Raw genomic sequence first — 14633 nt, 5'->3', positions numbered from 1 at the left:
CATTGTATAAAAACTGTAAAGTTCAGAAAAATGTAAGAAAGCATTAAAGCAATTTTACTTTTCAATTCATAAGATATACTACTTGTAATTCTTTTACATCAGATTGGGGTGACATTGTTTAATAAGATTATATAGGTTTCAACTGTATATTTCTATGATACATGCTCTGTATGTTGCATTGTGTGCCAACCATCCAAAGTCAAATCATCTTCCAGACGTCACCATATATTTGACCCCCTTTACCCTTTACTACCCCCAAACCCCTTCCTTCTGGTAACCACAGTACTGTTGTGTGTGTCTATGAGTTTTTATTATTTATTCATTGTTGCTTTCAGTTTTATATCCCACATATGAGTGAAATCATATGGTTCTTACCTTTTCTGACTGACTTATTTCACTTTAGCATGATATTCTCAAGTTCCATCCATGTTGTTGCAAATGGCAGTATTCATCTTTTCTTATGGCTAAGTAGTATTCATTGTATATATGTACCACATCCTCTATCAAAGGACACTTTGGATGTTTCCAAGTCTTGGCCACCATGAATAATGCTGCAATGAATATAGGAGTGCATATACCTTTGCAAAGAAATGTTTTCAAAATTTTCGGGTAGATACCCAGAAGTGGGGTTGCTGGGTCATATGGTAACTCTATTTTTAATTTTTTGAGGAGCCTCCATACTTTTCCATAATGGCTGTACCAGTTTACATTCCCACCAGCAGTGGGAATCTTTCTTCACAACCTCTCCAACACTTGTTATTACTTGTCTTGTTGGTAGTAGCTATTCTAACAAGTGTGAGATGGTAGGACATTATAGTTTTGATTTGCATTTCTCTAATAGCTAATGAGGTTGAGCATCTTTTCATGTATCTGTTGGCCATTTGTATGTCTTCTTGGGAGAAGTGTTCAGTCCTCTGCCCATTTTAAAATTGGATTATTTATTTGGTGTTGAGTTATATGTGTTCTTTATATATTTTGGATATTAACTACTTATCGGATGGTAGAGCTGCTTCACATTTACATGTAACTTACTTCACATGTACATTTAACTCACTGTTCCCCTCCTCTTGTAAAATAAATAGTAAAATAAAATGGAAGAGAGAATAGTGCAGGTGATTCCACTCAATGCCTATATGCTTGGGAGTGAAGGAAAAAAAGAATCTGAGGTTTCCTTAGTTGGTTGCATTTGTTATCTCTCTCCTAGTGAGTATAGTACCTTACTTAGTGTGAGTCTAATATTGAAAGACATACTATGCATTTTTCATATACATATTATGCAAAGTCCACTTTAAAAAATCTAGTATTCAACTTAAGAATTTGTTTCAATGCTGGATGAAAAAGTAGCTGTGCTGAACTTACTGAGAGTAAACAGTATACTGATATTTATGAGTCACAAGGATTTTGCCTTATATGTTGACTTTAGATCCTTTGTGAGACATGATTTACAGATCATAAGTCAGAAATATTTTTCTGAAAAAGGCCAGATGGTAAATATTTTGGGCTTTGTGAAACACAGTTTTTCTTTTCTCTTTTTCCCCCTAACAAGACAACTCTGCTGTCATTGTAGTGAGAAAGCAACTGGACAATTCGTAACTTAATGGATGTGCCTGTGCTAAGTAAAATTGTTTATAGACCCTGACATTGTTGTGTGCCATGAAATATTATTTTAATTTTTTAACACTTTAAAGCTGTAAAAACAGCCCTGGTTGGTGTTGCTCAGTGGTTAGAGTGTTGGTCCATGCACTGAAGGATCGCAGGTTTGTTTCCTGGTCAAGGACACGAATCTGGATTGCAGGTTGGATCCCGGCCCAGTCCAGGTGAATGCAGGAGGCAACCAATTGATGTGTCTTTCTCACACCGATGTTTCTCTCTCTCTCTTTCTGTGTCTCTCTCCCCTTCCGTTCCTCCCTTTCACTCTCTCTCTAAAAAAAAAAAAAAAAAAAATTAATGGAAAAAAAATCCTCAGGTGAGGATTAACAAAACAAAGAAACAAACAAAAAGGTGTAAAAATAATTCTTCACTTGTGGGCCATAAAAAAAACTGGCAGCACGATGTATACATACATAAAAAAATCAAGTTGTGCACCTTAAATACAATTTTTATTTGTTAATTATACTTCATAAAACTGAAAAAAGAATAAGTGGTAGCAGGCTGGATTTAGCTTATGGGATGCAGTTTGCCAACTCATACGTCTAAATTGTTAAGTTTGTAGTTGACAATTATAAATGTAAAAATTGTATCACACACCAACCTAATAGATTCTTCAAATACTAGTAGATACATCACTTTTTAAAAAAGTATATGATAAATGAAAATATGCATGACAGTCATAACTTCTCATTTGTAACTAGCATTTTGGACTAGAAGAGTTGTAGTTTATTGAATTTTATTTATTTTATTTTTTTGTTTTTTAATTTTTATTTATTTATTTTTATTTTTTTTAATAAATCTTTATTGTTCAGATTATTACAATTGTTTCTCCTTTTTTCCCCCATATCTACCCATCACCTGGTTCCCTCCCCCCCGTTGTCCTTATCCATAGGTGTATGATTTTTGTCCAGTCTCTTCCCATACCCCCCACACAGACACCCTTTTCCCCCTGAGAATTATCAATCCACTCCCATTCTATGCCTCTGATTCTATTATGTTCACCAGTTTATTCTGTTCCTCAGATTTTGAATTCACTTGATTTTTAGAATCACTTGTTGATAGATATGTATTTGTTGTTCATAATTTTTATCTTTACTTTTTTCTTCTTTTTCCTCTTTTTAAAGAATACCTTTCAGCATTTCATATAATACTGGTTTGGTGGTGATGAACTCCTTTAGCTTTTTCTTATCTGTGAAGCTCTTTATCTGCCCTTCAATTCTGAATGATAACTTTGCTGGGTAGAGTAGTCTTGGTTGTAGGTTCTTGCTATTCATCACTTTGAATATTTCTTGCCATTCCCGTCTGGCCTGCATAGTTTCTGTTGAGAAATCAGCTGACAGTCATATGGGTGCTCCCTTGTAGGTAACTAACTGTTTTTCTCTTGCTGCTTGTAAGATTTTCTCTTTGTCTTTTGCCCTTGGCATTTTAATTATGATGTGTCTTGGTGTGGTCCTCTTTGGATTCCTCTTGTTTGGGGTTCTGTGCGCTTCCTGAACTTGTAAGTCTATTTCTTTCACCAGGTGGGGGAAGTTTTCTGTCATTATTTCTTCAAATAGGTTTTCAGTATCTTGCTCTCTCTCTTCTGGCACCCCAAAAATTCGGATGTTGGTACGCTTAAAGCCATCCCGGAGGCTCCTTATGCTATCCTCACACTTTTGGATTCTTCTTTCTTCCCGCCTCTCTGGTTGGGTGTTTTTTTCTTCCTCATATTCCAGATCTTTGGTTTGACTCTTTGGGTGCGGTGGTCTACTCTGTATATTCTTTATTTCAGACAGTGTATGCATAATTTCTGACTGGTCCTTTTCCATTTTTTTGGTATTCTCATTAAGGTCCTTGAAGGTCTCTTCAAGTTTTTCAGCGGTTTTTAGAAGATTCTTGAGTAACTTTATAAATATGGTTCTAAACACTGTGTCGTCCATTAGTTTGCTTTCATCTATCTCTCCTACCTGTGACATACTTCGATGTCTCCACAGCTGGATTTTGGCTGCCTCCCTGTGCTGATGAAGTGGCTTTGTGTGGTCGGTGACCTATAGGGGCCGATAGCTCAGCTTCCCCAATCACCCTAGGTGGTCGCTCTTGGTACTCCCCTTTGTGGGCTGAGTGGAAAGTCTTGGTGTAGTTAAAAGCCCTGATTGCTGTTGGTACACTGGGAGGAATTGACCTCCGGTCCAATTGGTTGTGAGGGCCTGCTGTGTCTATAACGAAAGAATTGCTGTGCTGGAGACACAGTAGGGCTTTGGTGCTCACTGAGTCTGCCTCTTGAATGTGTCCCTTATGAGAGTGGTTGAAATCTGGTGTCGTCCACACCGACAGAAAAGTCTCTCTCACTCTCCGACCGATGGCCGAGAGTCCTGTAGGCGTCTGGGTCCCCCGCGTGTCCCCAGAAACTGGAGTTCAGAGTGGTTGGGATTGTTGGTATCACTGGCGGGAGTTGATCTCCAAGCCAGTTGGCTGTGAGGATCAGCAGTGTCTCCGCTGGGAGAGCTTCTGTGCTCAGCTTGGATGGAGCGGAGTCTCAGGGTGGCGCAGACAAGCTTTGGTTTCCCATCTGCTCTGCCCTAAGAGGGGCGGTTTCTCCGTGCCTGAATTAATGGCTGCACGCCTCTGAGAGAAGGCAGCTTTCGAGCCTCTCCCGCTGCCTAACAGACCAGTTTCTCCCCAGCTGGGGCTGGATTTCGGTGCAAACCGGAGGTTTTGTTTTTCTCCCGAACAAGAAATCCAGTCACTGGGAGGGCTGTGCTCAGCTTGGATGGGGCAGAGTCTCAGAATGGCGCAGACAAACTTGGTCTAAGAGGGCCGGTTCCTCCGTGCCCTAATCAATGGTTGGGAGCCTCTGAGAGAAGGCAGCTTTCGTGCCTCGTCCGCTGCCAAACAGACCAGTTTCTCCCCGACCGCAGCTGGATTTCAGTGCAGTCGGGAGGTTTTGTTTTTCTCCCAAACGAGAAAGCTAGCCACGCAGCGTCTGCTGCCCTCCCTCTCCGCGCTACGAGCAAGCCTGCCGTGTATTCAGCCACCTGCCCTTTCCGCGCTCACGGATCTCCACACCTCCACAGCTCCTGAGGCTCAGCGTCCCCCTCTCTGTTTTTCTCTAGTTGTAGGTTTTCCACTCTGCCAGCTTTCCGGTGGTTCTGGACGGTGTGCGCTCTGTTTTCCAGTTGTAGTTTCAAAATTGTTGTGGTAGGCAACAGTTAGGTGTTTACCTTATGCCGCCATCTTGGTTTTCATAGTTTATTGAATTTTAATAATTTCCCCTGACAAAAAATCTTATGACAATTTTCATACACCTTTTTGACATATAACATAGATTAATGTTTAGGTCTTATAATTATATCTAGTGTACAAGTGATGAACTGAATGCGTATGTTTCTTTTAGGTTCTTGCTGCTACTTCTTTAACAGGTTTATTGGAAAAACTACAGAACTGCAATGAACTTTTGGAGAAAATTATGAAAGGGCTTAATGCATATCTTGAAAAAAAACGACTTTTCTTCCCTCGGTATGATGGATAATCAGTTGAGCTATACTTGAAAGCACTTTCTGATGTGTGATGAATTATAACTAAAGCTTTTGTATTTGCATGTTTTTTGTCTAGTTTTTTCTTCTTATCTAACGATGAAATGTTAGAGATTTTGTCAGAGACCAAAGATCCACTTAGAGTTCAGCCTCATTTAAAAAAATGCTTTGAGGGCATTGCTAAACTGGAGTTCCTTCCCAATTTGGACATTAAGGCCATGTATAGTTCTGAAGGTGAGCGCGTGGAGCTGATTTCACTTATTTCCACGTCTGCAGCACGAGGTGCTGTGGAAAAGTGGCTCATTCAAGTGGAAGATTTAATGCTCCGGAGTATTCATGATGTGATTGCTGCAGCCAGGCTGGTACGTTTCCTAGGATTTAATGTATACCTGATATTCTAAATGCTTTCTTTTAGGAGGTTTTGAATGGGTACCAGTAAGTTAATATTTAAAGTTCTTACTATTTACAACCATTTATTATTTTATTTACTCTTTTGTTGTTTCTAACAATTAATATTAGTAAGAATTAATGATAATATGTGATTATGTGCTACAAAACAATAATAATAATAAAGTGTATATAATTTAGAATGGGGGTGGTAGTTCTAGTGATAGATAATTAGAGGAAGTAAAATTGAAACTGATAACCAAAGCATAAGTAGGAATTAACCAGGTAAAGAACAAATAGAAGACCATCTTGGTGTCCTGTGTAAAGGCCCTGGGATCAGAAAAAAACACTCAAAATCAGGTATTAAATGCATGATCTAGTTCACTTACTGTGGTTTACACTTAATTACCTAAAAACTTTAAACTTGAAATGAGTTGAACTAACATTAAAGGAGGATGTATATTTGAAAGAAATATAACACCTAAGCAGTACATGTACCTCACTTATGCTAATCCAGTTAACCTAATTTTGAATGATAAATTTCAGTATATATCTGCTTTGGGGGACCACAAAGGAACAGTTGTGTAGTTTAAAAAAAATCATTTAAAAAGGCATTGTAGCCTTATATCCAGCAACTCACTTTATGTGAGTGAGGTATCCTTTTTCCTTTACCAAGAGCTCAGGAAGCTCATAATCTTACAGTGGATATTATGTTCAGCTTCAGTGTTCCTATAGATAAATATTGACTTTTCCTCTCTTTTTTCCTAGTTATGACTCTAAACAAACTAAAACACATAGGAAAGAATCAACATTTCCCATCAAGTATTTCCTTAATAAATATAGAAGTGTATTTTCTATGTACCTAGCAATGACTCATCCATTCCTTGAAAATCATCCTTCTTTGAACTTAGGTTAGCTTGTCATTTGCATTTATTTCTAAATATTTCTAATCAAAAGGTATTTTAATAATAATACACACACACACACACACACACATATAGCTTTAGGTTTATATCTAAAGCATGTTGAAAATGGTGTTATATTAAAGATGATGATGTATTAAATATATAGTTTCTATTAGCATCAACTTCAAACTTTGTTCTGTAGCTGTTTTTTTTTCCACTTTATCATTTGGATCTGCTATTATCATTTACTTTTGAATTAAGTTATTTTTTAAACCACCAAATCTCTTTAAATACATAAAAATGTTAGAAAGACATGAAAGTATACTTTGAAGTCAAAAGCCCAGATGGTTCAATATAATTGAACAAAATACAGGCAGGGTGAAGCAAAAGTAGGTTTTCAATTGTGAGCATGTTAAACACAGAGATTATTATTATTTAGTAATTATATTATTTTCCATAGAAACAACTGTAAACTTATTTTTGCCCCACCCTATATATGATTATTCAAATGATATACTCTGGTCATACAAATTTTTAGAATTGCTATGGATTAATAATACAAGGGCTCTAACTACTAGGCCAATTTTCCACTAAATTGTATAAGTCTTCTTTTACATAATTTATTAGACTGATTTATTTATTTATAAATACATTTATTGATTTTTTTTTACAGAGAGGAAGGGAGAGGGATAGAGTTAGAAACATCGATGAGAGAGAAACATCAATCAACTGCCTCCTGCACACCCCCTACTGGGGATATGCCCGCAACCAAGGTACATGCCCTTGACTGGAATCGAACCTGGGACCCTTGAGTCCGCAGGCCAACCCTCTATCCACTGAGCCAAACTGGTTAGGGCTATTTATTTATCTTTAAAGATGTTTTTATTTTCTTAGAGAGAGAGGGAGACAGAGATAGAAACATTGATGAGAGAAAAACATTGATCATCAGCCTTCTGCATGCTCCCCACTGGGGATTGAGTCCACAACCTGGGCATGTGGCCTGATTGGAAATTGAACCAGTGACCTCTTGGTCCACGGGACAACGCTCAACCAACTGAGCCATACTGGCTGGGCTGATTTATTTTTTTACAGTCTAATTTCTGTAATAGAAGTAATATGTATTCTAACAGAAGTAATATGTATTCTATTCGTAAAACTTGACAACTCGCCACAGCAAAAGAAGATAAAAATTATATACATATTTTAAAAATATAATAACAATTTATAAAAAATGTTTAGGTATTTTAAATAGTCACCTAACATTTTTCATTACTATATGATATTCTAGCCTACAATGTAACAAATATTTTGCTTCTCTGTTGTTGTTAGACATTTAGCTTTTTTTTTTTTTCCCTTTAGAAATCTTTTAAAGTTAGAAATGCTTTTTTATTATTCAGGCTTATCCAGACTCTGCAAGAAGAGACTGGGTTCGAGAGTGGCCTGGACAAGTTGTACTTTGTGTTTCTCAAATGTTCTGGACTTCTGAGACACAGGAAGTTATAAGTGATGGGACAAAGGTAAAGCATTGTTTGATTTTAAGTAACATTCTTTTCTATATGCTATGTTTTTTAGTTAGCTTATCTGTTATTTTTAAAGCAAATCTTCCCCTGAATTTCTGCATGTAGCATTAAAATTATATAATTACTAGTGGCTCAGTGCATGAAATTCATGCATGGGAGGTGGTGTCCCTCAGCCCAGCCTGCACCCTCTCCAATCTGGCACCCCTCAGGGGATGTCCAACTGCCGGTTTAGGCCTGATCCCTGCAGGTTTGGGCCTAAACTGGCAGTCGGATATCCCTCTCACAATGCGGGACCACTGGCTCCTAACCTGCCTGCCTGATTGCCCCTAACTGCTTCTTCCTGCCAGCCTGATTGCCCCCTAACTGCTCCCCTGCCAGCCTGATTGACGCTTAACTGCTCCCCTGCTGGCCCGATCACCTCCAACTGCCCTTTCCTGCTGGCCCGATCTCCCCCAACTACCCTCCCCTGCCACGACCCACCTCCTTCACGTGAGGCAGTGAAGACACCGGGACTGGCCTCCTCCATGCCTCATGGAGTCGCGGGACCCCCAAGCCTCACCAGATGGAGCAGCCGCTGGGCCCTGCCTCCACTGTGCATGTGGCCATCTTGTGGCAACCATCTTGTTGGCGACGTCACGCGCGAGGGCCACCTAGGCTTTTATTAGTATAAATTTGAGAACTTGTTATTATATTTTATACTAGGCTTAGACAAAAATCACTCTATAATTCATTTCTCCATTGAGGTATATTATGAAGTCAGAATTGTTTTGTATAAGAATAAATATATAAAACACATATTTTAGGTGCTATATGACATTAGTTTAATTGCTTTTTTATTTTGTAGGGATTAAAGAAGTACTATAAGGAACTTCAGAATCAACTAAATGATATTGTAGGTCTGGTAAGAGGAAAACTATCGAAGCAGACCAGGACTACTCTGGGCGCTTTGGTTACTATTGATGTCCATGCTAGAGATGTGGTCATGGACATGATTGATGTGGGTACGTGACTTTTTTCTTTAATGTCAAAGATAAAATATCAATAACTTCTAGCAACAAAGACTTATACTATACGTATACTATAGAATTTATTTTATATGATATTTTCTACATATTGGAAAACATGAATTGTTTTAATATTTGCTATTATAAAAGATTATAAAATACTTATTTTTAAAATTATTTCTATTTTAGGATCATGTATCTTGTTTTACTTTATTCTTTTTAGGTGTCTCACATGAAACAGATTTCCAGTGGCTTGCTCAGCTTCGATATTATTGGGAATATGAGAATGCTCGAGTTCGCATCATTAATTGCAATGTTAAATATGCTTATGAATATCTTGGCAACTCACCTCGACTTGTCATTACTCCTCTAACTGACAGATGTTACAGAACATTGGTATGCATTTAAATTATTTAATTCACACATTAAAGTTTACTTTTTGGTGTCATATTTTTTTGTCCAAATTTAACATGGCTATCCTCATTTTATTCTCTTATTGGTGATAGTTGAATACAGCTAGTTTTTTCTAATTCCAAATTTCCTTTGTGTGAAATTATCATAATGAATACTTAATTCTGGGTGCTTTTGTAGAATACAAGCATGTTTGAATTCTAATGTTTGAAAATCATGAGTCACTTCCATTGGGGATAATAGAAAAAGGAAAATACTGAAGATTTTAAAGAGAAAAATCAAAACTTTGGAAAACAGTATCAGTTTTTGCAGTGGAGTTCTGGGAGAGATGACAGGAAGATGTGGAAAGTACAGTTGGGCCTTAGAACTCCAAGTTAGTTCTGTTGAATAGGAGGGAGAGACCTGAAACATAGGGAGTTGGCCCTGAGGTCTTTGTTTGGTGGGAAGATATGGAAGATAGAGCTATGACTATTAAAATAGAAACATTAGGATCAGGGTTGCCAGATAAAATACTGGACTCCCAGATAAATTTGAATTTTAAATAAACACCAAACAAATTTTTAGTATAAATAAGTCCTAAATATTGTATGGTACATATTTATTCATTGTTTATCAGAAATTAAAATTTAACTGGGCATCCTATATTTAAATTTGCTAAATCTCACAACCCAATCTGGAAACTGAGGAGGAACATCAAGAAACACCAAGTAAAGTAAGTAAAATTAAAGTGTCTTTGATTTGAGTACTCTAGAAGCAGAAATGAAATGACAATTGTTGGGCAAATGATTTACTAGAGAATGCTCTTAGTATAAATCTGTAAGGAGGTGAGGAAAACAGGCGAAAGCTAAGGAAAGATGTGATTTCATTGGATATATATCCTTAGCCTGATCTCACAGGGAGTTTTGGAGCATGAATTGCATCACAAAGGTACCACACTTTAAGGCAAAGGGGCTGGCTTTTATATACCTTTATAGCCATTGGCTATGGGTCATCCTAGGGTTAGGGGTGTAAGTGAGCTATCAGCATTTGCCAGTGAGGTAGCTTCTATTAGTTGAGAACAATTTCAGGAGAAAAGAACAGGTGAGAGCAAGTGGGGGATGGATGCAATGGTCAGTAAAGGGAATCTGGGTATATTAGTGCATCTACAATAAAATGTTTCACCAAACCCTCTCATTACTCAAGAAGCTACCTGAGGGCAGATACCATGTCTGTCTTGGTTTCTACTCTAGTGCGAACAAGTGCATAATTACTCTTTAAATATTTGTTGAGTAAATGAATCTCAAGCTTCCAAGTCCTATATGGGACCTGAGAGAAATCAAAAGCTGTGAATACTTGTAAGGTGGAAGTTGTAAAATCAAAAGCACATTAAGCACTTGAATACAACACTAGAATGAAAAAGAAAAGAAGTCTCCTAGGATATGTATTATCTATATACTAGTGACCCAGTGCACAGATTTGTGCACATTGAAAGGCAATTAATTAGAAGGTGGCCGATGGGGCAGGACTGAGCGAGATGGGCCAGACACTCCCTGGACCCAACCTCTTACAGTCCCTCCCCTGCCGGCTGCACCTGGGGGGCGCTGTGGCTCAAAGGGTGTCTGCAGAGTCAGTGTGGGGTCCCTTGGCCTGGCCTGAGGGGATCGGGCTGAAATCGGCTCTCCGACATCCCCCAAGGGGTCCAGGAGTGCGAGAGGGCACTCTGCAAAGTTGCTGTCGTACAGGGTGTGGAATACAAATGCAAGTGTGCAGTAAACCAGATTCAGGGCCGACAGTGCCTCAGCAACAACATAACCCATGGCCAAAGGTGGAATTGCATGGCCCTGCGAGGAATTGGGCTTCCTCCTCTCTGGTTCCTGGGTGCATCACTTGAGAACCGCCACTGCCAAGTCACTGCAGCTGGGCAGCTCCTGCATTGAGCATCAGCCCCCTGGTGGTCAGTGTGCATCATAGTGACTGGTTGGACGGGCAGAGGGACACTTAGCATATTAGCCTTTTATATATCTACTAGAGGCCCAGTGCATGATTAAATCATGCACGTGTAGGGTCCCCTAGGCCTAACCTGCCATCCAGGCCATATCTACTGCCCCGCAAAGCCTAGCACACTCTGCGGACACTGCTAGCAGCCTGCTCCCCGCTTTTGATGGTAGGGGGTCTGCTGGTGCTGGAGCGGACACACAGCTCCCCGCTTTCGATCGCGGGGGAGCTGGCTGTCTGTCCACTGGCGCAGTGGAGGCTTTCGAAAGGCCTGGTGCTGGAGCGGACAGACAGCCAGCTCCCCTGCTTTCGCTCCCCGCTTTTGATGGTCCACAGGAGGACGTGGGCTCGCTGCCCCAGAGGCCCCTTCTGTGCCGCAGCACAGCCATGGCACAGATGCTGAGCTCTCACTGCCGCTGGCGACGCGAGCTCAGCGTCCTGCCGGCCCAATCGGCCACCCCAGCCACCCCAGCCACCCTGAGTCCCGCCCCCTGCGCCTCCCGCTGGCCCAATCGTGGGCGTAACGCAGTGATGGTAATTTACATATTACCCTTTTATTATGTAGGACTAGAGACCTGGTGCATGAATTCGTGCACAGATGGGGTCTGGCTGGCCCACCCCGATGGGGGCCCATTGGGCCAGGCTGGCGGTGGGTAGGGGCTGTGGGCGGTTGGCCAGCTGGCCCCGCCCCCAATCAGGGGGTTGGGGGCTGATTGGGGGGCCAGGGCAGCTGGCGAGGGTGGTGGTGATCGGGGCCCGGATCAGGATGGTTGGGTGCCACAGTGTGCATCATAGCCACCAGTTGTTCTGGTTGTTCCACTGGTCCAGTCGCTAGGCTTTTATATATACCTGTGTAGGTATATATAAAAGCCTCAGCAACTGTTCGACCATTCGACTGGTAGCTATGATGTGCACTGACCACCAAGGGGCAGATGCTCAACACACAGGCATGGAAACATGGAAGAGACTGGTGAATCGCAGAGGGAAGGGGGGAGGGGGGACTGTGAGAAGAGATTAAGCAAAAATCTTATATGCATACTAGAGGCTCAGTGCATGGATTCTTGCACTGGTGGGGTCCTTTGGTCTGGCCTGTGGAGATTGGGCCGAAACCAGCTCTCCAACATTCCCCGAGGGGTCCCAGATTGTGAGAGGGTGCAGCCCAGGCTGAGGGACCCCACTGGTGCATGAATCTGTGCACCAGGCCTCTAATCCTATCTAATAAAAGAGTAATATGAAAATTGACCATCACTCCAACACATAAGATGGTTGCCCCCATGTGGTCACAAGATGGCCACCACAAGATGACCAGAAGGGGAGGGCAATTGGGAAGGACCAGGCCTGCAAGGGAGGGCAGTTGTGGGTGATCAGGCCAGCAGGGGAGGGGCAGTTGGGAGGGACCAGGCTGCAAGGGAGGGCAGTTGGGGGTGATCAAGCCTGCAGGGGAGGGCAGTTAGGGGTGACCAGGCCGGCAGAGGAGGGAAGTTGAGGGCGACCAGGCCTGCAGGGAAGGGCCATTGAGGGGAGGTAGGCCTGCAGAGGAGAGCAGTTGGGGGGACCAGGCCTGCAGGGGAGGGCAGTTAGGGGCAAACAGGCTGGCAGGGGAACAATTAGGCATCAATCAGGCTGGCAGGGGAGTAGTTAGGGGGTGATCAGGCTGGCAGGCAGAAGCAGTTAGGGACAATAAGGAAGGCAGGCAGGCGAGCAGTTGGGAGCCAGCAGTCCTGGATTCTGAGAGGGATGTCCGACTACCCATTTAGGCCCAGTCTTACCAGGATCGGGCCTAAACGGGCAGTCAGACATCCCTTGAGGGCTCCCAGATTGAAGAGGGTACAGGCTGTGCTGAGGGACACCCTCCCCCCCATACATTTATTTCGTGCATTGGGCTTCTAGTATATATATAAAAGGCTAAGTGTCCATCCAACTGGTAGCTATGATGCACACTGACCACCAGCGGGCAGACGCTCAACACAGAAGCTGCCATGACACACACTGGCCATTTAAAATTAAACAGCACCAAGGACCTGGTGCCAACAAACCAACACTCAGCTTCCCCCAAGTGGGACACAGGCCCTGCCACCACCCCGGAGCAACACCCTACCAAATTGCAGCCAACGCTGCTAAGACCCCCTGGCACAAAATGTGGCCCATAGCCCAGCCCAGCCTGAAAACGGTCACTGTGGGTGCCGGGTGATGATGTCATGTAGCAATACCCAGCTTCCTTTCCCTAGCAACTAGCCTCCCTGCAGTTTCTTCAGCCCAGGAACACGACTTGCTTTATAGCCAGGTACAAACATTTCACAGTTCAACCAAATGTTTGTGAAATGTTTTCCTGTGCTTCATCTCATTTGATCTTCACAGAAGTCCTGGAGCAGGTACATAAGAGACACAGTAGAATTCTGTTTTCTTTTTATTAGCTGGAAAACGGAGACTTTGAAAGTTTAGAAATTTGACCTAACTGAAAAGAAGAATCGGTGGACCTTGACAATGACTTCAGGTTTTCTCACTGCACAGAATATAGTCAAACACTGCTACAGTTAAATATTTTACTCTTTGTTCTCCCTGCGTGATCTACAATAATAATCTGCTTCATGTTGATATTTACTGCAGTGTTGCTGACACTTACCTGAAAGAGAAGTTGGGGTGCTTCACTGGGCTGGAAAAAGTTTAGCTAAATCAGAAAGCAGGTCTAATTAAGCAAGTTTATTCTCTATATATAAAAGGCTAAGTTGACTTGTGCATGTGCAATATATATAAAGCTCTTGCTGGAGCCAATTGCACGCATGTATTTTGATCTGTCATTGTTGGTCGTAAATTTGCTTGACACTTCTATTACAGAAAAAGAGTGAATAGTGATATTAAAATATTTCTTCTAACTAATTTCCTTTCAATGTGCATGAATCCATGCACCAGGACACTAGTCTATAATAAAAGGAACATACTTGTAAGCATTTTCTTGAAATTGTAAAGGGAGAGGTTTCTAAGCAATCAAATGAATGGACATTAACAGTGTAGCTTTTATCATAAATTTAAGATAGATAAAATATCATTGATATTGCCTTTATTTAGATGTCTATTGTTTTATTTTAGTAAATGTAAAAATACTATTTTATAGGTTTATTTATTTTTAAAATAGTCTTTTAAAAGAGCAGTTTTAAGTTCTCAATAAAATTAAGTAGAAAGTACAGGAGTTCCCATAAACCTCCTGCTTCCCCATATGTACAATCATGTGTCCCTTAACTTTATTTCTCCTAAAAGGAGTTAAGTTTTACA

General features: G+C 41.1%; 1 protein-coding gene across 1 annotated transcript in view; it reads left to right on the top strand.

Annotated features, from left to right (window-relative positions):
* Positions 1-14633, top strand: part of DNAH12 (dynein axonemal heavy chain 12) — a 229555-nt gene that overhangs the window by 80188 nt on the left and 134734 nt on the right. The window contains exons 21-25 of the mRNA XM_054729795.1: positions 5024-5145; positions 5242-5524; positions 7852-7971; positions 8819-8975; positions 9202-9374. Coding sequence (XP_054585770.1) covers positions 5024-5145; positions 5242-5524; positions 7852-7971; positions 8819-8975; positions 9202-9374 — 855 coding nt within the window. The remainder of the gene's footprint in view (positions 1-5023; positions 5146-5241; positions 5525-7851; positions 7972-8818; positions 8976-9201; positions 9375-14633) is intronic.

This window comes from Eptesicus fuscus, chromosome 18, assembly GCF_027574615.1.
Source record: "Eptesicus fuscus isolate TK198812 chromosome 18, DD_ASM_mEF_20220401, whole genome shotgun sequence".
Taxonomy (NCBI): Eukaryota; Metazoa; Chordata; class Mammalia; order Chiroptera; family Vespertilionidae; genus Eptesicus; species Eptesicus fuscus.
The sequence above is the reverse complement of the archived record's forward strand: the minus strand, read 5'-3'. Positions and strand labels throughout refer to the sequence as shown.